Source organism: Aythya marila (assembly GCF_965140915.1).
Source record: "Aythya marila genome assembly, chromosome: 3".
NCBI lineage: Eukaryota > Metazoa > Chordata > Aves > Anseriformes > Anatidae > Aythya > Aythya marila.
Genome location: NC_139044.1, coordinates 45,065,486 through 45,093,081, shown reverse-complemented (window position 1 = coordinate 45,093,081; position 27,596 = coordinate 45,065,486). Strand labels below are relative to the sequence as shown.

The 27,596-nt window shown below is 40.6% G+C and overlaps 1 protein-coding gene across 23 annotated transcripts in view; it reads left to right on the top strand.

The window, feature by feature from the left end:
- Positions 1 to 6,539: 6,539 nt before the first annotated feature.
- The window catches only part of AFDN (afadin, adherens junction formation factor), a 129,562-nt gene continuing 108,505 nt past the window's right edge, over positions 6,540 to 27,596 (top strand). For 9 of the 23 annotated variants that reach the window (XR_014317318.1, XM_082758308.1, XM_082758305.1 and 6 more), the window contains exon 1: positions 6,541 to 7,018. Coding sequence is in view for 22 of the 23 variants with exons in the window: in XM_082758308.1 (XP_082614434.1) it covers positions 6,899 to 7,018 (120 nt within the window). In the remaining variant the exon portion in view is untranslated. Of the gene's footprint in view, positions 7,019 to 27,596 lie in introns of all 23 variants that reach the window. The other 14 variants (XM_082758290.1, XM_082758296.1, XM_082758289.1 and 11 more) reach the window with 4 other exon arrangements.

The window sequence follows — 27,596 nt, the reverse complement described above, 5'->3', positions numbered from 1 at the left end:
CCCAAGCGAGCTGTCTAGGACGTGAAGCAGCAGAGAATTTCACATGGATGAGTTCAAACAGCTAAAAAGGACGTGCTTTTAGATGTAACCCAAGTACCTCTATGTCATGTTCTGCAATGTAAATAAGCTTTCTAATGTGTCTCCCCCCACACTCCACTATTCTTTTCCTCACCCAGTTGGGCAGGACTGAGCTGTGATATCTGTAAAGTGAAAAATAGGTGCTTCATCGAGCTTGATGAAATTTAATGTAGATGGAAGGACTCTCTGTCTTTGTATAAAGGAGATGGATATAGCATGCCTGATACAGAATGGCATCATTGGCTAAAGCAAAGGTGGATTTTAAAGTGAAGCACAAAGAAAAAATTGAAGATTTGAAGAAGCTGAGGGACAGAAGCATTATTCTCAAGGATTCACCTCACTTCTCTGCAATCGTGTAAAAGTTCAGGTACGGGACTAAATTACGAGCTGACTAACCCTGTCACAGGGTAGGCATCTGAATTCCTTCCTGGAAACACCTGCTTCTCTTCACTACCTATAGAGGGAGTCTACACTCACCTTCACTGAATAATTTTTAAACAATTCAGGTTAGATAAAAGAAATCTCAATGCAGGTTTCTACACACAACATTCGTGATGCTTTCTATTACTTTTTATACTTACACACAAGCCTGTTTCTATTCCATGCTTATTCTAGCCAAATACCTCAGAGAAGGAGAAAGCATTACTAAGGAAAATTTGCTGAGGGAAGGACTGTTTTGTTTGTTTGCTTGTTTGTTTGTTTGCTGAGCAGGCATTTTCTTTGCATAGGCTTACCCTTGTTTTCACTTACAAGCTTCTTGAAGTGTTTTCTTTTGAGCTTTTTTTAAGCTCTCTGTATCCAGGACTCACTCATGTTCCACAATTTAAAAGAACAGCATTTTGTTGGGGCAAATAATTCAATATCAACTACAGTATTAGATTATTGGTAAGATAATTTAAAGTGAAAATCCCTTCAGTAATTTTGGATTATTTCTAGAAAAGCACAATAAATGCAAAAAGCCAATGAGTCTGTGCATACTGATCCAGGTTATTTCCAAATCAAATTTTTCTAAAAAAAAAATGCTCAGATTCAGTCAAATGACTTCTGCTTGTGAAATGTATGAATGAGTTATAATCATTGTGTGAGTGTAAAAACAGATTAAAATGAATGCTCTTTTAATGTTCTATACAATATATGCTTTGAATGGTGGTGTTTTTTTAGTCAAGTAATTACAGGGTGGAGAGAATGCGTGGCCAATGGCGGTGGGTTAATTACAAGACCAAACACCCACTACATCTTGCTCAAAGAGCCTTGAAATGATTATACATTGTTGTAACTAATAGCCTAGTTTGGACCAGTGATTTGAGAGCTACCTCAGTCTAAAACAAATGTGTAACTTCTACCCAAGCATCCTTACCATTTATACAAATAATGCCGTATAGCACAGGGAGAGGAGCTCAGTTTCTGGACAGGAGATGGTTTGTTTACACTGTCCACTTGATGACTTTACATAGACTCTTTCTTTCTTTCTCTTCTTAGGGTCAGGCAATTTCTGGTCTTCTTTCAGGACACAGCAGTTTGGAGGAAAATAATGCAAAATAGAGATCTGTGATAAACAAAAATAAAATAACCTAGCACACAGCTTTTGTTGTATCTACAGCTTCTCCGAACTTTAACTGATTGCATTTTAAATTATTTGGGATAAGGGCAGACGAGATCAGCTGCTAATCTAATGTGTATACCAGCCATTAAATTTCTCCTAAATGCATCTACGTACACTCCCTGGGTAAAAAGCATTTTCCAGAAAAGCATTCAGCATCAATCTGAAGATACCAAGAGGATTCCAGCATTAGGCTGACACCAACTGCAAATGTCTTGCGGGGACCTGATCTTCTTCCTGTGAGGCACACTCACATGTGCTTCTGATTTCCAGGACTGGTTCATCTGAAGACAGACACATGTCTTGCTGAAGCTGATGTGCATACTCACATGCTGCAAGCCAGTCAATCTCTCGTCCATCTTGTTGCATGTAGACCAAAGAGCACGCTTTCGTACAGACAGCACTGGGGCCATGCGTGCTCTGACCCTCTGCACACAGGTATGGCTGAGCACACCGTCTGGGTACAGGACCCTTTCTTGGAAATCAGCTGAGCTGAACAGCTTCCAGTCCCTCTCTCCACTGCTAAATCAAATGTTGTCAGCATCTGGACCCACTCCTTTGTGCCAGGCCGTGTCTAACTTATGTTGTCACCAAAGTCCGGCTATGAACTCCTGGGCACAGACTAGGAGACAGCACATGCCAGGGACCACTCCAGCAGGCAACCTGCATGCAGCCACCAGGTTTTTAGAGCTAAAAACATTTAAAAACATTGAAGTATGCAGGCTAGGCCTGTTGGCTAGGACTAGTAAAAGTCCCTTACGCCTTTTAGTTTATCAGTACAAATATAACTTGAAGGGTCTTAAGCTAAGAAATGTTTACGTTATCTGGAAAGATCTTTTTTTATTAAAAACCCACCTTACCGGAATTCTTTTGACAGTATTTGTAATACATCCACATATCAAGCAAAGGATAAATTTATAAAGATATTTGATTAGCTGCCATTTATACAGTTTTCTACTTCCTGCCCCCTAAAAATAGAGCAAGGCTAATTGAACTGAAAAACTAAAGATTTCAAAAAAATAATTATGTAACTTGCCACACTTGCCCTGCTTTCCCCTCTACTCCCCTCCCCCTTACTTATTTTTTAAAGAGGTCAAGGTTATTAAACTCTTACATTCATACAGTAAGAAAAGTGGGATCTAAACATAAAGATTTTTCATGCAGCATGAATTTGCCCACGTAGCCTTTTTGTAGTATGTTTGTTTACCAATTAGGCTATGAAATTGATACTTTGATGTATACAGTGTGTGCAATTCATGCAGGTGAGATAATGGCGCAACAAAAGTTTTTTTCCTTCCCTGACTCATGTGTGTTTATACCATCCCAGGCTGCAATCCTTATTCAGGCTAATTTATTTACCTCAGTGGGTGTGTTGTCTCTGTAAGGACTGCAGTTTGATGACCCAGGTTTGCAATGTTAATGCAGCTCTACTGTAAGCTTTTGCATTGTGTTATGCAAAATTACAGCTCCAATGCTTCTGCTCTAGAAACGTGTGCACACTCAGGAAGCCACGGGAAGGGTTACTTTAACAATTTCAGTCTTATCTATGAATTTATAACTTCTAACCCTGCGCTGATTTATACAGTATGGCACTGTATTTCGGACGCACGCTGCCTCAGAAAATTAATGCTGCATTCTGGCAACCATATGGGCAGCTGGCGGGCGGCCAGGAGACCAGCAGAGCACAGCCCTACCTTCACGCAAACCTTCCCTGCGCAAGACAACCTTGGCCATCCCTGGCATGGAATGCACTGGCCATGGAGCCAAAATACAGGGACCCTGTACATGCTTGTGACTTACAACCACCGGCTTCTCCTGGGACAGATGCACACCAATATGATTAACGAGCGAAGCTGCGTGGACACGCTCCCCTTGCGGCAGGTAACCACGTGGGCACTGCACTTCCTGATGTCTCATGGAATGGAGAGGATTGCAGAGGCCTCCCCATATATCCATGTTTCTTCTTTATGGACCTTTTTTGCAGTTGTTGCTCTCAACTGTGACAAAATTTATCTTGCAAGCTCTATGGCAAAGGGTATTTATGTTATTTGTTCTGTAAAACACATGTTATTTATTCTCTGAGGACTGAGAACAAATAATCACAAAAATGTCTGATTTAGGTATCTTAAGCACTTTAGAAAAAGAGAAAAGAGGAGAGGAGAGGAGAGAAAAAGAAGAGAAGAGAAGAGAAGAGAAGAGAAGAGAAGAGAAGAGAAGAGAAGAGAAGAGAAGAGAAGAGAAGAGAAGAGAAGAGAAGAGAAGAGAAGAGAAGAGAAGAGAAGAGAAGAGAAGAGAAGAGAAGAGAAGAGAAGAGAAGAGAAGAGAAGAGAAGAGAAGAAAAAGAACATTTACATTGTTCAGTAAGGAAAGAAGTAAAAAACATTTTTCCATTATCACTTGCAAATAAAGTAGTTTTTGTTCTCTGTTCTTGTGCTTCTCTCACACTATTATTTCTTATCAAATATGTGATTATTCATGGACTTAAATCTAACTATGCTGCCGGCTTCAGTGGGACTACCTACAGGAATGCTGGGCTGGACTGGGAAGTCCTCAAATAAGATTCTAATTTTGTCTTCTCGCTAGGTGAATGATACAAATCTCAGAAAGAATGGAGAAGACAAATTTCATTTAATGGTTTCAAGTAACTTCATGCAATACCTTAAATGGAAGATGCCTTGATGATAGCTCAAACACACAACCTGTTTATAATGTATTTTATTTGCATAATGCTTTCCATTCATAAATAGCTCTGAGATTTCTTCTACAACTGTTCACAGGAATCATGCCACTTGCTAGGCTTTACAGCAGCTGTTCTACTTCCCATTGCAGTAACCCCATGAAAAGAATAAGGATTGAAAGTGAAGCAGCACACATTTTCCACTGTAAAATAGCTGGTACACTGTAATTTCATGCTTTAGCTCTCTGCACACTAGTTTTTCCAAGGAGACCAGAGCTCACGCTTTATCTCAAACAGTACAATCTCCATATACATACTGTCCTGCTGGTTCATTCAGACAGCTAATTTTGCATCTATATTAAAATTTTTCTTAAACCTTGATGTTGTGCTAAAGCTGCTGCAGTTAGACCATTGATGGCAGTGACTTGTTCTGCAGGACAAGTGGGCCTCGTTTCTTTTAATACTGTTTCAGCACTGTCCAGCTCAGGGCACAGTTTATCAGCAGAGTGGTTGCTGCTGCTATTTGATCATAAGGATCATTTCCAGCGCTCCTGCCACTACTGAAATACTTCGTAGTGACGTGGGATTTCTGGGAAATGACATCTAAACGTTATTAGCCTGCTCCGGCTCTGCTCAGTTTGAAGGACTTGCTTGTATCCAGACTGGAGTCTAGCTACAGTTTAGAAATGCTGACTAGCTGCAGTTAAAAAAGAAATAAATTAATTCACAGCTGATTATATACACCACGTGGGTACAGCACAGCGATAAGTTTATTCCTGGTGCTCCTCAGCATTTGAGAACCCAAGCATGCCAGCAATGCTAATTTAACTACTTTGGGTAGCCAGTTTTCCCAGTGCAACCACCTCTTTTCCCCAGGAAAAACAATTTTATCTGTGTAGCCAGCAACAGCAAAATGGTGATCTATGCACAACCGGTACCTAGAAGTGTCCTTCCTGATCTTGAAGTAATGCAGCCCCTGTTTCTCACCCTGTGTCTTGAACAATCCAGTTTTACCAATACCCAGGCACAGCCCAGCATCCAAATCAAGCAATCACTTTCCCAATGTTGTCTGCCAGTGGAGCATGCAGCTCTCTGCCGGGGTTGTGGACTATTAAATTGCAGATCCACGCCGGTTCTTGGTCTTCGTAGGCACTGCCAGAACAACCTACTGTATCTGGTGGCACGATCTACCTGGATATGGAGAAGAACATCTAGGATAATTGTATATATAAAGAATCATGGTGGTTGTTTTTTTGTTTTTTTTTTTTTTTTTTTTTTGGTTCTCCCTACACATTCGTTTTAAAAGGAGTAAAAGATATTTTTAGGAGTCTGGTATTACTAGAAGTGCCCTCCCTCGTCCCCCCCAATCCTCTCAGGGCTCTCAGGAGGCCTTTGAACATCTCCCAGAGTTCGGGACCTGAGAAATAGGATCTCCGGCGTCCTTGGGGCTGCACAGCTCCCACACGGCACAGTTACAGATGTAGGGCAGAAGTATAACTGACCTTCACCTGCAAAACCAGAACGGCTGGTGCTTACACGGGAGCTCTGCTGCCGGATAAAAACAATAATTTAATTGCCTAATGCAGACGAGGCCTCAGAGGAATCTCCTTCTTCAAATAACCCCGCCAATCAAAACTCCATCAGCAGAACCCACTAATCGGGGCTCCCTCGGCACAGCGCTGCGAGTCGCGCTTTGCGGGGCACCCTACAGCGAAGCAGGACTCCCCCCTTCCACCCAACCACCTGAAACCCCCCCCCAAAAAAAAGAGGTGCGCGCCCAGGTCACCCAGCCCCGCGCTCACAGGGCGCCCAGCGGCGGCAGCGGGGCTGGCTGCCGAGCCCGGCAGGTTAGGAACAAAGCCGGACCCAAAGCCGGACCCCAAAGGCCGGACCCCGCGGCCAGCAGCCCCCCGCCGCCCCTCACCGCCCACCCGCCCGTGAAGGGGGCGCCGGCCCCGTGCGCGCCGCCGCGTGGTGGCGGCCGGCGGGAGCGCGAGCGCGCGCTCACGGCGGGCAGGCGGGCGGCCGGGCGGGGGCGCGCACGGGACGGTGTGCGCGGGGAGGGGACGGGCCGGGAGGGGAGGGGAGGGGAGGGCGATACCGGGGCGGGGAGAGGCGGCGGCGGCGCGGCTCGGGGCAGGCGGCAGGGGACGGGCGCTGCCGAGCCGGGAGACACCGCGGCGGCCGCCGCCGAGTCGGGGCATCCTTCCTCCTCCTCCTCCTCCTCCTCCTCCCTCCTCTTCCTCCTCCCCTCCCCGCCCCCCGCCCTTCCCCCTTTTTCTTTCTCTCCTTCCCCGCCGCGCGCCGGGGCCGATCGCTATCGGCAGCCGCGACCCGGGGCGTTTCCGCGGCGGCCGCCACCGAGGGCAGAGCCGCGCCCCTCCCTCCCTGCCCCCCTCCCCGGCCGGCACCGGGGGGACCCCCCCTGCCCGCCCCCCGCCCGGGGCTCGGCGGAGAGGGCCCGGCCGCGGCCCCGGCTCCGGCTCCGGCTCCGGCTCGGCTCCCCGGCGGTGGTGGCGGCGGCGGCACCGGGCTCGGCGAGGATGTCGGGCGGCGGCGGCGGCGGCGGCAGCCGGGAGGAGGAGCGGCGCAAACTCGCCGACATCATCAACCACTGGAACGCGAACCGGCTGGACCTGTTCGAGATCAGCGCCCCCACCGAGGTGAGCGACCCCACCGGCACCCCCGGCACCGCCGGCACCGGGGCACGGCGCGGCTCGGCCCGCACCCAGCTGCAGCACCGAGCCCGCAGCCGCCGCCCCCCGGTACGGGCAGGGCAGCCGCGGCCTTTGTGCTCGGTGCTGCCGCCGCTTTGTGCGGGCAGCCGGCCCCGGCGCTGCCCTGCCCTGCCCGGCCCCCGGGGGGGGGCTCCGGGCAGCCCCCGGCCCCGGCTGCAGGTCCCCGGTTCACGTGTGGCCGTACCGGAAAAACACAGCGGGACGCTGCTTCCCGGCCAGATGGGCGTTTCCAGGGGATCGGGCTGGCTGAGTTCACTTTTATTTAAAAATAAAATAAAATACAAAAGACAACAGGCCGTGCCCCGCAGCGCAGCCCCCCTCCGGCGTGGGGGCTCGTCACGCGTGTGCCCACGGCAGGAGGAGGAGGAGGAGGAGGAAATTCACACTTGCTCCTGGCCTGGCCCTGATCCGGGTTGTTTATTAACACAAGTCTCCGGTGAACCGTGCAGGCTTGGCCTCGCAGCCTGCTCCCGCGCCCAGGCTGCTGGGCCAGCCCAGCCACGGAAAAGTCTTGGGTGCGACTCCACGTTGCTGTTTTTTTTTTTATTTATTATTATTGTTTTATTTTATTTTTTCCCCAGTCACAATAGCCTGAAAACGAGCGCCCTGGATGTTTGCGGTGCTTGTCGCACGCCGCTTCCTGAGCGCTGGCTGAGGGCGGTGTGGTGGTGCCTGCACCTTGCGCTGCTCACCCTGGTCGTGCTGCTCAGGTTTTACCCGTACTGCTGCTGGCTGCCGGTCGCTCGTTCCAAAAATTGGGCTGATAGCAGCACAAAGGAGGCTCCACGGTTGTGGTAGAGGAGGCAGCGTTGTTGTTCTGGAGCTGCAGGTTGGCGGCTGGCTGTCCACGGCCAGCTCGCTCTCTGGGTCTTGCATATGCCCACTCCCCGTGCCTTCCAACTCCAACCTCTTTTCTTCACCTTTGTGAGAAGTTGTACTTCTGTCCTTTTGTAATCGCTGGCTTAACAAACCTTACCGTGTTTCAGGTCAGCCTTGCGTGTTTGTCATACTGAACTGGATTTTGCACAAAAGCTCTCAGCCTCGTTGTAGTTACTATGCCAAGAAACATCGATTTTGGTTGCGCTAGCTCCACACTTGTGTGGTTTAAGCCTGTGAACCTGTGCAGGGGCATACTTACTGCTGTCAGTGATGACATTTATTTCAGTTGAACTACCGATAGTAAAAATTAAGTGCAGGGATATCTCTGAACATCTGAGCTTTTTAGAGCACTGCGTCTAACGACTTCTGATAAGACTGCAGGTGTCTACAGTAAAGTGACAGCGGGTAACAGTTTCGGAGTAAAGTATATTTTCCTTCCAGATAATTACGAGTACAAAAGCTCACGCTTGTCTCACCATTATGCTGAGCTGATGCAAGTTTGGCAATATTTTCAACCCAGATGACGGTGTGATTGACTTGCGTGCTGTTTATCAGCTGAAATAAAAGCCCTTTTACTAGACTGCGTGAGAGGTGCCAGCCCTCTTGTTTTCCATGCTGTTTCTGGCTCAGTTTGGAAATAAGGCACACTGTACTTACCGTGGAGGCTGCAGCAGGTGTAGCTAATGTAAAGACACAGTGGTTTGGATGTGGCTTTTGCTTGCGTGTACCTGATCCGGCTCCGGTTCTGTTGTTTTAAACTGTTCAGGCATGGCTTTGGCAGGCTGCGTTGAGGCGGCAGGGAGCACGTGCCAGCGCTGCGAGCTGTCACCCAGGAGCTCCTGGTTGTATATATCATGTTCTGAATATCGAGACCTGCTGCCTCACAGTCATTCTCCAGGCATCCCTTCAGTGTAAACACTCTGCTCTAAGTGACTTCTCCTTTGAGTTTCCTGCATACAGGCAGTAGGCATTTCCAGAGGAGCTAATCTCTTCCTTAACAGTAGGGTTTAAGGTAGCTTTTATTCCAAAAGGAAAAGTGAAATCTAACATAAAATGCTCCCAGCCCATCGGGTCCTTACCACTTCAAAGAAAAGCGTGAAATGTGACTTGGTTTTGGATGCCCAGAGTAGGGTTCTGAACCTAGTTTAAATGCGTGATTGTTTTTCAGGGAAATACTTCATGAAATGAATCAGTCTGAATTCCTGTTAATATTTCATTGTGTGGACCGGCCCTCAGGGATTAGGTATCCACTTCTCTGTTTGCCTCTCTTCAGAGTTAGGCGTGAGTCGTTTCTTAGAGCATACTGCCGGTGAGATAGTGGGAAACAAGAGCCTTGGGTAGGGTGCAGAGTTGAGTTGTATTACTAATTTTCTTCTAGCTTGTTATGTGATATGAATAGTTAAGTAAGTCATTCAGTGCTACTTTTCCTTAGTGGGGGAACTTCTGTTCAGTGGTCAAAATTAGGTATTTTTCTCTCTGTGAGAAGAAATGTGAGGAAGAAATGTGAGTCTTCTTGGGTTTCCTATCTTTACCTACTGATGCTTTCACTGAAGTCACGTGTCAGCTCATGCCTGAGAGCAAGATAAAATAGGTAAAAACCTAATAATGTTTAAATTAGCACGTGTTGCTGCTCTGAGAAATCCGTGAATAGTTTTCATTCTGTTCATTCCAAAGACTTTTTAATTCAGAAATGAGTTGAGAGCAACTCTATGGCTTGAGGGGCTTGTAAATGAATAAAATAAAAGTTTTGTTTTTAAAGTTTTAGCAGCTAATAGTCGTTAAACTCTAGCCTTGTCTGGAGTGGTGCTAGGTACAGATCCTTGCTAAAGGGCTGTATAGTTCTGAGTAATTTGAACTTCATTAAAGTAGGCTTTGCTGTCCTCACTTTAAATGATGAGACAGCTACTCACTTAAAGTCTAACAAAGATACAGCAGGTTTTTGGGAAATGTGGGCTGAATCATGTTTTTGTAGATAACAATCCAATTGGAAATGAAACAGTATGTTAATTGTTTTCTTTAAATCTGCTTCCCTTTTCTGTTCCACTTTCCCCTTGCCTTTCTCTGCAGTATTACCAGATTTTTGGATGCTTTTAATATTTGGCCTGCTTTTTCCCCCTTCTTTTTTTTGGCCAAGAATGGAAACACAGTAAGAAATCTTCAGACCTTTTGCAATAGGAAGTAAATTAAGTCTTAGATCAAGACCAAAACCTCAGGTGATTATAGTAACCAAAGTTTTCAAATGGGAAAAACTTTGAACTAATGACTTGATAATAAGCGTATAATATTCAGGAGCTCGTAGATCAGAAAAAGTAGTGTATAAATTCATTGTTTTTTAAATGATGTTGCTTACTGGATTTAAGTGATTGATTATATGAAGTGTGTATGAAGGCTTTGGGTGAGAGTGAGGAAAGCAAAAGCATTGGAGGCCAGTGCATTTATCACTCTCAGATACAATAAATGTAAATCTTCTGAAAGCATTTCAGATTTGTTGGTTTAAGATGCCATACGTCAAATAGGCATTTTAACTGTTGTTGATCTTAATGACAACATACAGTTTCATCTTTAATGTATGCTTTGGTAACTGCATAAGAGAAAAAGAGAAGCACTATTTTTTTCTGAACATCGTTTGTGGATTAGGAATGAGAGTAGTGTGTGGTGGTTTTTTTTTTTTTTTTTTTGGTTTTTGTTTTTTTTTTTTTTTTTTTTTTTTTTGGAAGGACGCTTTTTAGAATGGCTGGGGTTTTTGTCATAATTGCCTGAGGGCTCAGGGGTTGTTGTCAGAAGCATTGATTTGTTGTTGTTTCATTTTCTGATGGAGAAAGCTTTTCTGAACTGATCTAATATACCTTTGTATTAACAAATGTAGCGAAGTCTAGTAAAAAAAAAAAAACACTCAGAGAAGTAACAGGCTTTGTATTGAGAATAACTCATAATAGAGTATTTAACTTTTAAATGGCCACAGTTTAAAGCAAAACAAGCCACAAAACCCTAAATAAAGATTTCAGTGATTTTATTTCATTTTTGCTGGAAAACAACTTGTGTAGGCACAGCAGCAAGGTACTAGGAATAACTCTCCAGCTCCTCAGTGCGGGGGTGTTTCTTGGGTGTTATTTGGCGTTTGTTTCTTTGTTTTGTTTTTAATACTGACTTCCCCCATCTACTGGTACTGTATATGTATTTGGTCTAGTCGGTACATTTCAAATTCTTTTCACAGGCTTTAAATACAAATAAGTAATCTATTTAAGGAAGGTGTTTACACAGTGCAGCAGATAACAGGATATATTAAGGCTGATACAGTTTTCGTGTTTGTTCTTTGGATTCAGATCTGATTCTGGTTCACAGAGTGTTGCAAATAATTATCACAGGGGTGCCTGGTATATGCCCTAAGTTTGTAGTCTTTTCAGAATAGTTAATGCAAGCTGGTTGTTCAAATCCCATTAAAGCAATAAGAATTCGGAATCTTTTAAGTTTTAAAACCCCTGCAGATTCCTATCTGCATGGTTGCTCACCCATTTGCTTTTAAAAATCTGCCTCTGTGACTTTGAAAGAACTCGTGTTTTAGGATTGGGATTACCAGTGACTGCCTATCACATTGGGGGCGAGACTGGTAGTGGAAGTGCAACTCTGAAGCTAGGTAATCATCATATAAATGGGAAAGATGCTTGTGTTTTCTCCATGCTTCGGATCCCACAACTTCCAGTAGCTTTTAGTGGAACTCTGCAAACTATGGATACCGAGAAGCTGATGAACAGATCTGACAATGAGATCTACAATGCTATCTTTTTAAGTGTACCAAACCCATAATATGGAAAATAAACTGTCTTTGCTACAAATGTTTAAGGTAATATTTAGACAGTCTGGAAGGGTGTCCTGGAAATTTAAAGGGCTGATGCCCGCACAGTTTAGTGAGTAGAATATATTCTGATTACCACTAAACAGGCACAGTTAAAGAGGAGGTTAAAACACTGAAGCATTAGTTATAGGTTAGCAATTTCTAATTGCAGCTTACTGAGATTGTTGGCTTCTGCATTAAAATGTCTGAAGAAAAGAAATCGTGGACAGAGGTCTTCTCATTTGCATTAAAAGGACTGCTTGGAGATCAGTTCTTCTTTAGCTGAGTAAAAGTGTATAGTCTGTCTTCACAAATGAGATATAATTGCTGCTATCTAGAGGGTGATAATAAGTTTGGACTAAGATCTTGACCACAGTCTTCAGACAACAAACATAATGGAATGGAAATGGTTTTCTTATAGGAAGAAAAAAGCATAGCAGAAAGCTATGCTTTTAGTATTCCTTATGTAAGTTATTTCTTGACTTAGTAGCTAATTAGGTCCATACGATTCAGACATACTGGCTTTAAGAATTCCCTCCCGATATGTGAATCTGTTGCCTGAGTAAAATGCCATTGACGAGCATTACTTTTCAACTGAGAGCCTATCCCTCTGGAAATGCCAGGAGTTTACTTTGTGTAAGTGTGCTTTTTCTGACAGAACTCACTCTCTCCCTTTCAGAAGGGTTAAAACAAGTGGAACGCACCTTAATGGTGTTTGTGGACAAACTTGCTTGATAGTTGACAAAACTTCACCGTTTTCCATAAGAAATATCCATCCAAATAGCATAAGGAGAACTAAAACTTAAATGAAAGGTGTTAAAATTTGACATGAGCTGATGTTTGTGATAAGGTTGTAGATCATGAGAAAGCACTCTGAATTTATCTTTGTGTCAATATTTGTTTGAAAAGCTGCTTTGTTATAAATGAAGCAAAATAGATTATGGCTATCCAAAATTCAGAGCATTCCATTAAAGAATAACTACAGGTTTTGGCCGATGTTTCTGTTGAAGATGGAGTTGAAAATCACAGTATGAATTAATAAGCTCAATGTTATGATAAATGTAAGTGAAGTCAAATTTAGCAGACATTCCGGATAAGTCACGGAGTACTTTCTCTCTCTTTCAAAATGTAGAACTTCAAGCTAATGCAAGGCTCTTCTGAAGTACACTTGAGTAAAGCACTGCTTAGATAATTTGGGTGGTTTGGGAGATTTGGGGTTAGAAAAAAATATTTACATATAAAATACATTTCGAGCAATGCTTATTTCAGTGAGTAAAGATGTATGAGGTTTTAGTTTGTGAAAAAGACTTGAACCTGTTAATTTGTGCTTTTAAGACTGTTGCATTGATTTTGGCCATCTTTTCTTGGAGAATGATTTTTAACTTAAAATAGTTGCTACTAGCTAAATGCTGTAGCGTTTTAGGAGGATAGTTTTATAACCGAATATAAAATATCAACCTAGTGAATGATTTCAATAACTGTTAAATAATATATTCCAATAATGTTAATTGCTGCAGTAATGAAGACGAAGACAAGTGGGCAACACATGTTGCATTATGCGTAGCTCATAGCAGAGTTAAGTATTGCTGTATAACCAACCAGCATGGAGTTTCTGCTGTACGGTTTTGTACAAGACTTGAAATGATTAAATAATGTTGAACACACGTTTCACTGCAAATTTCTTGAGGTTTGTGTAAGAATAGAGCACGATGTGTTTCTCTTGCTGAATGAAATGCAAGTTCATTAAAAGGGAGAGTACTCAAAGGCCAATGCTTTTCCCCAATTTTTTTTTTCCTTTGCTCTATTTTCTTTCCATATGTTCATCTTCTCATCTCCTCCCATGTTCCTTTATCTCAAGGAGGGAAATGTAGCCTTTCCCAATTTGCATCAAGATGCTACTTTTATTATTTGCTAAACAGTTAAGAATATGGTAACTGAAGCTGAAATTTACAAGACCAACACAAATTTTTTGTGTTTTCATTAAGTTCAGTGGCCTTAGTAAATCAAGTGTTCAAATCTTTTCCAAGTTTTTGCTAGCGTGTTTTTTGTAGCCAAGCTGTATATCAGAGCTGGCTCTTTTATTGTCTTAGCCCCGTAGTTGTAAAGATAAAATTAAGATTGAAATATTCTTTCAATCAAGATAAACCAAACTAAGTGTTAGGTGGTTTTTCTGGTTATGTATGTGACTTAGCTCATAAATCATGTTGCCAGAGTTTAAACACTGCACATTTTTTTCCCCCTAATCTTTAATTGTGGATAAAGCACTGCTTTTATGTGATTGTACCTATCCAGAAATTTGGTTATCCAAGATGAAGACAGGAGGCAACTGAGATATGAAATTGATGAAATTATTGACGAAAAATAGTTCAGGTCTAGCAGTAAGACTCTGTCTTTGTGAACCATATCATGCCTTGTGAACTTCTGCATAGTGAGCAAGTTTGTATGTTCATAGCAACTTTTTGCAGTGGGAAGGTAAGTTTTCCATGTGGTTAGTTGACCTCGATCATCTAATTGCACTGCCTTTCATGGCTGTCTGGTTTGGTTTTCTTGTAAGACTGAAGGATCAGATTTGACGTGAAGTCCACACGTCATCCTTGTCTTTTTCTCTGTCAGATTGCTGACGCATAGGTGACTTCTACTCTTTCTCTGTTAGGGGTGTGTAACTTGGTAAAAACATTTTGTGTAGTACTTAGGGATTATGGCCATCTACCTCTGTTACAGGTTTTAGTCTTAAGGTGTTCAGCTGTGAAACGCTTGGTGGCTGTAGTTATGCTGCATTTCTTGACCTTGCATAGAGCTGCTTTTTTCTTGTGTGCTCACCTCGATGCTAGGCCCTTAGGTCAGCTCCTCTTCAGATCATCTAGCCTGGATATTTCTTACTGTTGCGTTTCTGAAGTGCATGTCTTACTGGTCTTTGAATCTCTTCATATAAATGGAGAAGTCTGGTAGTAGAACTTCTGATTATCCTGATGAAGATTGCATATTACTAGTCTGATATAGGTTGGTTGCTCTCATTTTGTTCCCGTCACACTTTTGAGAGCAGAAATCGCAATTCATCAACTTTGCTTTTTTTATGTTTTTAGTGGTAGATCTTAATATGTCTTAAGAATAATTATTGATGAACTTCTGATTTTACTCGCATATTCCAACAGTAGAAGATGCACCAGTCTTTAAAAAAAAATAGTTGATTTATTGTAGTAATTCTTTTCAATTACATTAGAAAACCTTATGATTTGTATTTTGAAGTTGAGTGCATGTTTGAACGCACAATTCCTAATGCCAGGTCAGCTCTTGGGTAAATATTCTATTAAAGGTTTTGTGAAGTACAGCCCTGGTTGCTATATAGCACTGGTATGATGAAACAAAAATGATGTATGTTAGTGGCTTCAGGGTTTGGTTTGTTTGTTCATTGTTTAACACAACTCAGCAGAGTTGAGTTGTTTTCATATTCTGCAACTAGACCTGAGGAATATGAAAACTCCTGCAATAACTTACTATCTGGTGCTAGATTTACAATTCCCTTATCGAGTCTCTCAAGGTTTGCCCTTGATGAGTTGTACCAAGACATGGCGTAATTTCTGGTCTATTGCATAGTGAAAACATCTTTATAACAGGGAAAAAGTGAAAGAGTTGTTTGTCTGTTGGCCACATAAATACTGTTGCCAAAGTATGTTGCCCATAGCAGTATCGATGAACTGAAGTTTCAATGCCCAGTTTTTTCAAGCACTGGAGGAGTGGCTTAGCATAGCTTTCTCTTTGTCAGATGAGTCCCCTTGTCAGTCCACCTTCGGGTATTCTCGTACAGGCAGGGACACAACTTAATTGGAGTGTCATGCTTTTCCATATATGATCATTGTATTGCTGACAAAACGCAGTGGAAGATCAGAATTTCCCCCCTCTCAATGCAGATTAGCGGCTGGTGCATAGCCTATGGTTGGGCAAAAGAGTTCAAACAACAAAGAAAGCCTCTCCTCCCCCAGTGGCCACAGCAACAAAAGGTACCCTTCCTCCCCCTGCCCTCCCAGAAGCTGCTCTGCTTTGAGCAGTGCAGCAGTTTGAAATTAGAACCTAATAATAATGAAAAAGCCTTTAACCATTTTGTTATTGTTCTCAGTTTTAGTAAAAGCAATTATTCTAGGTGCTTCATTTCAAAAGCATCAGCACAGTGCTGTCCATGATGCATTTTCCTGTCCAGGAAGACATTACATATGTGGAAACAGACCAGGCTGTACAAGGCTTTGTTTTGGAAAGCTTTGCTTTATAAAATTTTCTTTATAATACAATTTATTTTGTGTTGAGAGATCTGGAGAAATCTGTCTTACATCCACCTTCTCTCTCTCTCTCTCTCTCACACACACACACACACACTTCTATCAGTAATATTTACCATGTTTGGATTATATCCAGACATTTCATACTACTTGTAGAATACTGGGGATTTTATTAGGAAACATGTAAGTTGTTTCCATGTGAAGTGTTAGTCTTACTGAACGAGTAATACTGATTTCCAGTGTGGACAGATGGAAAGGTAAAAAGATTTCTTTAACACTTACTATATACGTTCTGACAATTCAGAGACTGGGATATTTTTCACATCTAGATGAGGAAAAGAATTTGGTATTTGTGATGGAAAGACAACGCTAATGAAAACATTGCTCAATCCTGCTAATTGGTTTTGGTTGATTGCTTATATATCTAGTGTTTGCTGTATAGTGGAGAAACTAAAAAGTGGAATTACGTAAGATTGTTGCATTTTGTGTTCTAATCCTTTTGCTTTGTTGAAACCATTGTTTAAAATCAACTGTTTCCTTCCTAAATTTTTTTGAGATGTTCTAACAAAGTCTTTCTTTCTTTTGTAAAAGATAGATACTGGGATACTTTTGATAAAATCTCCAGAAATACCAAAATTGCATCTATTATTTAAAGTGCTTTTGTTGTTATTGTAGTGCATCAAGGATTATTCCAAGAAATTCAGCTGCAGTGCCCGTAACAAACTGTTTTCAGGCAGATGAGGATTGATAAGTAGGCTATGGAAAAAAAGAGACCAATAAAGTAATTTTATGCAGACTATTGGCACGTTCACTGAGGCCATTTAGAAGCATCTAGAGACCTAATCATCCCAAAGTGATGAAATAGTTGCATTCCTGGTAAGTGTTCAAGATGTGAGCTGGATTTGAGACTTCTCGGGTGTTTTACCTGTGTAGTGAGAAAAATGTGGAAGAAGAGAGAGATTGTCTTTATTCTTTAAACTTTGTCAGTGGGAAAAAATGTTTTATTTTTTTCACCGCTACCTTTTGATTTCTGTCTATATGTACTCAGTTTTTGAATAAAGTTGGTCTGTAAGGTAGGATCTGTGATGGTTTTACAGTATTTAAATTTTATAACGTTCCAAACTTTAGAAGAATTTTCCAATGTAGTGATGAAGAAAATCCCTTAATATGATACCGTCTTGTATCCTCAGAATTAGTTTTGAAAGAGTTGCTAATTCTTCTTGCTTCCAACTAAATTGTTTGAAGTCTACTACAAACTCCATAATTCTTCTGTTTGATCAATTCTTCCAGAGTCTTCAACTTAAAAAAAACAGTGCATCAAGTTTGTAAGATAAACCGTCTTTGAAAATTTTGGCTGCCTTCTCAAAGAAATTTTCATTCGTCTTGAGTAACAAGTGTTAGGGAGCAGCAGAAAATTTGGACAGCGTTGTACCAACATGAAACAGTCACATGCTAAGTATTGTACAGCACTCTGATCATGAAGTCTGAGGTTTGTAGAAACCTCCTGAAACTCAGCATTTACCTGAAGCGTCTGTTCTTGGTGTTCCATGTTTGTCTCCAGCTCTTTGAGCCTCCTTGTGTGCATGGATGCTTATAGGTACCCGTGCACATCGTTATGAATGCACTGACCAGCTCTCTCAGTACCAGTCCGCTTAGGACCCTTCTCTTCCACGCTTCCCTCCATGCTGCTGGGAAGAGAATTCTGCACCACTGGGAAAAAATCTGTCCTAACCACCTCAAAGGTGTTCAGGGTCCTACTCACAGCAGTCAGGGTACAGCTAGCTTTTGCCAACTCGTGAGGATGAGCAGGGTGGTTCTTTCTGGTGCAAAATGTCAAGGGCATTCGCTCTGATCTCAGACAGGCGTGACTTTTTTTCCAAGTTCCAGGTCCCTTCCGAGGTAATACCGTGACAGTATCAGATAGAGTAGTCTATTCCTCAGCTAAATATTACTCTGGATTGCATTGGGGGAAGTCTGCACGTAGAAAGAAATACCAGAATATTTCTGATAGCTTTATACTCTTAATTTCTGAAGTAAAATACTGAAGAACACTGCTTTTTTGGCATGTCTGATGGATGCTTAAGCTATCTGAAGCCTTTTCTAACTTCAGTGGCTGTAAGAGGATAAATAGTACTTATGTACGTACATATTCTGTCTACAGCCCCTTCTTCACCCAACTCTCATAACTTCTGAGGTACAGAAAGGAAGATGGTAGTGTTTGTTGCCTTCTTTCCATCACTGCCACCCGATCGCCATCAAATGGGTTGCTTTCTGCATCTCAGAGCTGTCCTTTTTCTGTTCCAAGTATATATATATGGCAGTGGTGTTGATGGTGAGAGGCAGGGATGCTTTTTCTTTTTTCTGCTGCTGTTCAGCAGATGCTGTACCGCATTCTTACCACTTTTGCAGAATTTAGAGGTACTGAGTAGTAGCAGTTACATTTGTATGCTGATATTTGCTATGGCTTTCAAAAACTTTGGCGAGCCTTCTCTCTTCATTATCTTCCACTCCCAATGTCTGGCTGGTGTTAAATGATGACATTTTAATTGGTGCTTAGTTTATTTCAAAAGTTCCTTTCCTTGCATACGTGAAATCTAACTGAAATGAAAAAGACATTTGACAAGTTGAGATCCTGCCAAAGCTTACCCCATTTGTTGGGAAAAGATAATCACTTGCCATATACTAGTGGACTTAAGTCCACTTGATTTAAGTGTTTCATAGGTAGAATAGCTATGATGGTTATTTTTGTGGGGTGCTTTTTGTTTTTTTTGAGGAGGGGGGGTTGTTTTTGGTAATGAGGAATTTTGAGTCTGTAGTTTAGAAGAGGCAAATGATCAAAAATGTTTGGAAACCATTGATATTGCTGATTGTTTCGCTTAGAATGCTTCCAAAAGATGCTGTTAAACAAGATGAGATTTAAATCATCCGTGACTTCTATTTGTGTGTAGAGGTAGCCTTCTCTTAATCTGTCTTGTGCTTGTTTAAAAGACATCTAGCATTCTTACTTTGTTGTAATGGCTACAGGACAATAGGATGGGAAAATAGCAGTGCATCTACATGAAGTAACATGCTGAAAATGATGTAGCAAATTTGGTTACTACAGAGCCAGAAATAGATGCCAGATTTTATTCGTGTATGCAGTTGGTTATTCACTAGGTCATGCTAATTTGAGATTTCATCTTATAAAACGTGGCCAAAAAGAGTTATTCACATCTAGCATCTCATTTGTCCCATCCCAGTTAAGTCTTAAGCTTACTTATCTGGCATGGCTGAGAATGCCCCTCTTCTCCATTTGGTACCTGCATACAGTGTGGGAAAGATTGTGCATCTTCACAGAAAACTTGAATCATCTTAATCTTTTTTTTTTTTTTTAATTTTATTTCTTTGTTACAGAAATACTTAAATATCAGACTTACATGAGATGGTCTCATCTTGGTAAATTGGTAATTGTTAATTTTTGAACTTGCTGAATAATTTCTCTTCTCCAAATGTGTAACTTTCTAGTATTCAAGCTGTAAGGAAAACTATCAAATGTTAATTAAGACATGTTTTATTAATATTCTTAAAGTGATCCCAAATTCAAAATCCCCAAATGATTTGTAATTATAAAACAAAAGAAAAAAAAATCAAAACTCCTTGAACTAGTTACTCAAAGTACCTAATGTTAAAGAAGGTGCGCTTCTCATTGCGGTTAATAGTATTTTTTCAAAAAAAAAAAAAAGCATGTACATTCTTAGTTAACACCATATTAAATAAAACATCAAACACTTTTTTTTTTTTTTTGGTTTTGTATTGTACAAATAGTACAGTGTACAAATTGGAAAAAAATGCAGTCTGCAGAAATAGGAAAAGGAAGCAGTAGTTAGCACACACTGCACTAGGAGAGATTATTGATTGCTGTTTAAATAAGCAAAAAAGGGGCTAGAGGTGCCTCCTACTTTAAACACCCTTCCACTTCTGTCTACTGCAGTCATTCATTGTTTCTTTACAGACTTTTTTTTTCAGGTCATCTTTTCATATTCTTGTGACACACAGTCACTAACAAGAGGTTAGACCTGTCTTTCAGCACAACTTCACTGTTGCGTTAATTCCGATTTGCGGCTAGGATTCTTTGGATAATATCATCAGTTAAAGCCTAAATTGTTTTGCGGTGAGTCAGAAGATACTTGAAATCTTACAGGGTAGTATCGCCTACATTAACTATGTTTTAATATCTGAGTAAGCCAAACCAAGTTACTAAATGCTTTTGTAATCTGAGCCTGTTTAAACTCGAAATACTCCTGTTCACGGTTAATCATCTGCATTAATGTTTGTATTGTAACTTGTCCTTGGTTCATGTGCTGCAGGAATGACAGCCCTTTGATAAGAATAAAATAAAGGTTATTTAATAGAACTGTACTTTAGAGCAAGGAAATGCTTGAAAGTAACTAAGCAATTCATTTTCAGTCTTTTTTTAGTCTTTGTAGTTTTTGCAATGAAAGGTGGGAGTTTTCTTAGCTGAAATTAACTGAATGTCTAAGTCATGTAACTGACTGCAAAAATAGCTACTGGGCAGAGGTGCACCACTTACCGAGAAGAGGAATTCATGTACAATAGCATTGGGAAACACTTCTGGTGACTCCTGATTAACATGGCTGCAGAGACCGGTTTTGCTAATCCAGTGCTACGTGGTAAAAAAAACTGTAATTTGTCATCTTCTGGAATAAATTCTTAAAATAGAGCCAGTAAAGCTTTTTTTAAACAAAGCTCTTTTGGTAATCAGATGTGCCATATAAAGGGTGAAATGTAAAGGGTGGATTCCCCAGTACAAAATCACTTACCTGACTGGGGAAGTGTTCTTCACTTCATGTAATTTTAACCAGCCTTTCAATCAAAATCACCTTTCAAAACCTCGTTGAAAGGTATACATTGTATGTTCAGATTGAGAAGTATTTCAAACGGTTTCTTCCCAAAGCTGAAGGGTATTTCAGAGCTTTTGAATTTTTGAAGTAGTGAAAAATAGTTGTCAAAAGAACTTACTTTGCCTTGTTTTAAAAATAAATAAATCAGTTCTGGACTTGGTTATTATTGAAACCTGCTTTTTGAGATCAATTTCTCCTAGAAACAGTTGTGAAAATGTTCATTGCTTTGCAATGTAAACTTCCCTGATGATAAAGAATGGGTCCTTCATGACACAGGAAGAAGTTGTGTGTCTAAGCTCAGTATTTGTTGATCACAGCTTTAAAAAAGTGGATGCTGAAATTCCTGTTTCTGACTCTGAGGTTGCAAAGTAATCCGTCTGACTTCTCAGTATGGTTCTGTCCAAATGGAAGAGGTTGCAAAATGGAGACCTGTATCCTTACAGGGGAAATTGAACTTGCTCTTCTGCTGTTCTGTAGAACATCTGAAAAAAAATGGCTTTGGCAAAAAAAAGTTCTATTTCTGTTTGCTTTTCTGCTTCCCATTAGCAATTTGACACATTAAATAGTCTAGAATTTCAGGCTGAAGGCCTTGTGGAGGTGCCATCATTGGAAATTAACATCTTGAGGGGGAAAAAGTTGTATAATTGGTTGAGACTACTGTATCATTTGGTTGTGTGTTTGTGCTCTAAAGGCATAAACGTATTTTGTAATGTATGGCAGTTTGACTTCAGGACAGAAGACTGGAAATGCAATTCCTGTCTTCTATCTTCTAGAGTCAGTTAAACTAATTAGTCAACTTCATTATTCCTCCTAGCTTCTGCTGTATACCGTTTTGATCGGAAAAAATAAATCTGGACCATAACGTTTGTGAGCTAAAACATATGCTGTCTCTTGGATATGCATTTGAAAGGTATGAATCAAAAAGACAAACAAAAGAACTGTTCTCTTTTCTTGACATTAAAAAAAAATAAAATCCAAGCTAGTCTTCCTAGTTCTTCAGTGCTTGGTTCGCTTAATCAGTTAGAATCAAGAAAACCCTTCCTTTTTACATCACATTATTTATAAAGAAACTGATACCAAAAACCAATCACCCACTTGCCTTCTCCATTGAGAATTTCCATACTTCTGACAGTGAAGACAGTGTTTTTGTTTTGCTTGTGATTTTTGTGGACATTACCTATCTGTCAGACACATAGTGATAACCCAGTGACAACTACTAAGTATCAAAGTTGCTCTTAAAAGACAACAAGGTGATCCAGATGTGAAAAGTAGCGTCAGTGGCATGATCTAATGTTTTTTTTTTCTGTGGATGAGCTGTCATCTTGAATGCTTTGGGTATCCAGTTCACAGTTTGGAAACAACTCATTACTGACAGATTGAGAAATACCCTGTTGTTTTTACAAGGAATTACTGTTGGTCTAGTATCAAATGCAGGGGTGAGCATTTACCTGGGAGTTTTTTATCATGAAATTATTTAGAATGACTAGGAACATCTTCGTTGTTAGTGTACTTGTTCTCTAGAACCAGTGCTGTGAACAATTTTTGTGGTGCGGGACCTAAACCTGCATCTTTTGAACAGTATCTCCTTGTCACACAGCTGTAATTATACAGTGGCAAGTAGAAAATAAAAGACCGTAACACGTCTTGATTGCATACAACTTATTAACTACATACTGGTGTGCCAGCTAAATTCAGTTTGCAGAAAATAAGTCTTACTTTCTGAATGTAATTTAAGGAGAGGTTGAAAGTTGAATTGGTTGCATAGTATTTTGAGATTGTTAAGGTCAACCACAAGTGTACTATATATTTTTCTCCTTAGAATAAGACTATTATCTTCTTTCCAAATTATTTTTGCCTTTCTTCATTGTTTTTAAAAAATGAAAGAGGCAGATTGCTCATGTGGATTTGGGACCTTTTGTTTCATTTTGTTCTTTCGTTTGTGAGAACCTGGAAAACAAAGACCTTTTTAAGGCCTGAAGTTCAGATACATTTTGGGTCTGTTTCTGTCCATGATGTATCCTTGTTTGAAGTGAACAAGTTGAGATGTTTGAAACTGGACTGCTAATATGACTAGACTAGTGCTTCTTCATTCTTCTTGTAGTCCCTTCTGTCCTGCTTTTCTCTACTTTCCTTCTGTTCCTATTTTCTTTGTTTTCTTCTGATACTTTAATGCTCTGTGTGGTTCATCTTCAGAAGATGTTCTGCTGTGATTAGCATGTGATTTTTATTTTTTAAATAAAAATCTGTCTGAAATCCTCTGGTAAACAAGCATGTTCAGAAGTGCCATGTACAACATAAGAAATCTCACCAGTTTGAGGATATAGGGCAAAATACTTCATATTTTGGTTTCTTTGAGCACCTCTGCTTCTGAATCTTTGCCTTACATTTCTGGGTGTGTCTTGCTTTTTCTAATCTTTCATTGCTTTATGGTTGTATAATCTTTCTTGAAGAATGAACAGGACTTACCTGTTAAAAAAAAAAAATCATCCTGACAGCTACTGACAAGCTATTCATGTGATAAAGTATGACATTGTATCCTTAAAGGAAAAATGAGTTAGGGGCTAGTCTTAGTGCTGGTGAATAGAGTAAGCAAGTTTTTTTTAGAGCTGCTATGCGGTGTTTCGCCTGGTGATCTCTGAGATGATTTAATTTCCATCTGGTGTGGACGGCATTGTATTAGATGGAGAAATGACGTGAGATACGTAGCAGAACCACACATCTCGATTTCAGTGTCTTTAATGTCTGTCAGTTGGACTCACACCTGAAGAGAAATTGGAAAACATCATGCTGCTACTGAAACTACCATATTTATTTTGTTTCATCCCTTATGTCATGGCCCTTCCTTCTGTATGTGTTGGGATATCTCAGTATCAGTGCTCTCCTACTGGTCTAGTCCTCTATTATTCTGTGTTTGGAGCTCAGCTTGTATTAACTAAGGATATCTACCTATCTGCCTGGTGTAATAATTAATGTTTTCTGTAGAAGATTAATTTTGGAAAAACAGTCTAAATCGTGTTCTCCATGGATGTTTAAATAAGATCATAGGATATTTTGGGTTGGAAGAGACCTCAAGGAGGTCTGTAGTCCAATCTCCTGCTCAAAGCTGGGTCAGCCCTGAGGGCTTTATTCAGTGAGGTCTTGAACCTTCCCTCCCCCCTCCCCCCCCCCCCCCCCCCCCAAAAAAAAAACAAAAAAAAAAAACTGGGCACTGTACAACCACTCTGGGCAACCTCCTCCACTGCTTGACTGTCATCATGGTGAAAACTTTCCCTTATAAATTGAAGCAGAAGAGGATATATGTATATGTCTCTTGTCTTTCCACCATGCACTACTTGGAGAAGATCCTTGCTGCATCTTCTTGATGGCCTCCTAGATATTGGCGGCTGCTTTGTAGGTCTCCCCAAAGTCACCTCTTTTTCAGGTGGAACAAACCCAGTTTCTTCCAACTCTGCTCGTAAGACAGTTTTCCATCCTTCTGACCATCTTGTGGCACTCTGCTGAACTTATTGCATTTTCTCTCTTTTTCCCTTGTCAATGCCACAAAACTAGACTGATGAGTAGAGGGGGATAAACATTTTACTTGATCTACAGACAATAATCATGTTAATACAGCTCAAGATGCTGTTGGCCACTCTTGCCAGGGCATGCTTCTGACTCACCTTCTGCTTGATGTCCATCTGCCAAGATCACCTGTTCCTTTGTAGCAGAGCTGCTCCCTGGCCAGTCACTCATTCCTGAGTCTGTATTTTTGCAAGACATTACACCTTTCAGGGGCAGGGCTTTTGTCTTCATCGAACTCCATGGAATTCAGAAATGGAGGGGTTTAAAAAAAAAAAAAAAAAAAAAGCAAACGAACCTTAAAAGCTCCCCTCCAGAAAATCCAAAGCACCAAATCTACCTTGCCAGAATGTCCCTTTTTGCAAAACACTTACCTACGTGCTTGAGTGCTTTGGATATTAAAATGCTTAGGTGCTTTGTTGAAGTTGAGTACTTAAAGTACTGCTTTCTGCTACCTCTACGCTGCCCACCTTCTATGACTGAAAGTATTCTAATGTTTCGGGATATACTGTACAGATCCTTTGATATAGGCATACATTGAGTGAACATACTTAGCTTACATGAGAGCTTTTTGGGGGAAAAGATTGAACAAGATCCTAATTTTGCAGGACATGGTTGCAACCTGTCCAAATTCCACTCTGATCTGTTACTGTTTTCTGCTCCTGTATTTCCTTTTCCTGAGGATTGGAAGCCTGTAGCAGTTACTGAAGTAGGTGCTTGCAGTGAATGAGTTATACTTCATTTTTATTTGTTTAATTGTTGTTGATATGTCCTTATTGTAATATTTGCTTTTACTCCTCATTACTGCTAGTTTTATAACTCTGTATTTTGTGCAGTACAGAGTGTTAACAAGCTATTGTTTCATATTGAATCTCTTATTCTTTGTTTTGGATTCTGCTGTTGTGATACAGATCTCTGCATGATGTCTAAGAAAATCTATAAATACCAGTGTGTATTGCTTGGGGCAGGCAGTAGCTGCCTAACGTTTCTTGCATTTGTGATCTTTAAAAACAGAAAGTTCTATCTATGAAAGTTTAATTTTAACCACAGAAAGATCTTTTTTCATGGTATCAGAACTTCAAAATGTCTGATATAGTTGGTTAGATATGGAGATTAGGTCAATTGCATGGAAATACAGCTATGCTGATAGTGTAACATTTTTCATTGAAACGAGTTCTTTAGAATTTCTTCTAAGTAGACTATAGTCCTATCTGGCTGCAAATGTTGAAAATTGCTGTTTTTTGCTTCCATGAAATATTTTTACCATTAAAATTTAAACTTTGAAACTTGGGTTCTATGAATCTGTTAATTTTGTAAATGTTCCAAGGACAGTATTAATGTAGCAGGAACGTAAAACTGAAATAAGCCAAGCATGCAAAATCCCCCAAATTCAATATTAAATGTTACATGTTGGTATTACATTTAAACCTTTAAATCACCTTTCCTTCTTGTTATATTAGAACTTACATTGATAGAAACTTCTTATCCGTTCTGTAAGTAGCTAAGTTTCTACTTCAGCTGATATCCCCCTGCTCTGGATGCTGCTTCTTAGATTTCTACCTATAAACATGGTTAAAAAGGTTTACTGCACACTCTGGAAAGTCGGTAGGTCAGGACTGGTCTGCCTCAGAAGTTCAGTGATGACAATCTGGAGTTCATCAAGAAGAATACTCTTCCAGAAGTCTCCTTTCATTGACAGAGGCTGTTCATCTGAACACAGCTGCAGCTACGCATGGTAGAGAGAGGCTGTCTGTATTATGACAATATGAAACCTTAACGTTGAATAAGCAAATTTGTGAAGGAAATATTGAGTTGTACACTATAGGATCTGTAGCCATCTGTTCTCTCAGTTCGAGGAATGAAGCTGCAGCTTTGTCTAAGAAAAGTTAAAATACAGAAATGTATTGCTTGTTATTAACTGTGTTATTCCAGGCCACGTGTGCATAGGAAGGGTGAAGAAGAAAGCAGTAATGGGAAGGATGCTTACGTGATGATTAAACATCTGGATTTTCAGTAGTCATTGTTCCCATCTCCTCCTGGCTCCATACAGCAACTTGTGTAATTGATCTGCCTGAACTGCGCTCTGAAACATCCTTGGTCTTCTGTAAGCAGCCAGTGGCAGCTCTTGGTGGAAAAAGGAGCAAAGAGACACAAAATGATGGGGCAGTATGAATTCAGTTGCTGACCTGTTGGAGTGGATTTGTTCTGATATTTAAACAAAAAGTGAGCAAGTAAGCGACTGGCTATTTAAAACTTTGAGCACGTAATCGAGTGAGTCGATCACATACTCATCCTTCAAATCCTCATTGAGACTAGAAGTAAAGCCTGATTTTTATCTTACCTTTTATCACAACAAAGTGACGATTCAAAATGTTCTTTGTATTTTTAAAGAACTATTAATAAGTGAAAAAGAAAGATCTTGCTGCGGGTCAGAAACAGAAGTTTTTCATAAAATGAGAACAGTCTTGAACAGAACACTAAATCTAGTTAGAGACGTAACCCCAACATATTTGGGAGCATAAGATCAACAATTCTAAAATACCGCCAAAAAATGTTTTTGAACTTGGGCGTGTATCTCAGCTCTATTGTTGAAAAAATTAAGGGTGATTTCTGACCAAATTCATTGTGACAAAAAATCCACATCAGTCTTTACCACATGGTATTTTTTTTCTAGATTATTTACACTGTTATGAAGAGAATTGCACAGGAAATGAGGAGCTTCCTATGTAATCAAGTGGTCAACTGTTGTTTCCCCTATCGGGAATAGAGTTGGCCATTACTCACGCTCACCAAACTTGCATTGTTGTCCTGAATGTGGAACAGAGACTCTGAAGCAGTAGGAGGGAGAGAAAATGCAGTGGCCGTGGTTCTAGAAAGAGTAGTTTTTGACTCATACAGTTAAGAAGTGCTTTGAAGTGCTTCTTTGTTTTAATGACTTACTTTGTGGCACAACTAAAGGTTACTTTTAGCAGCTTTAATTGAACTTTTACAAACACGTTTAACCCACCCTATCTCAGGACTGACTTTCTGAATTATGATGGCTTCCTCAAATGTTATTTTCT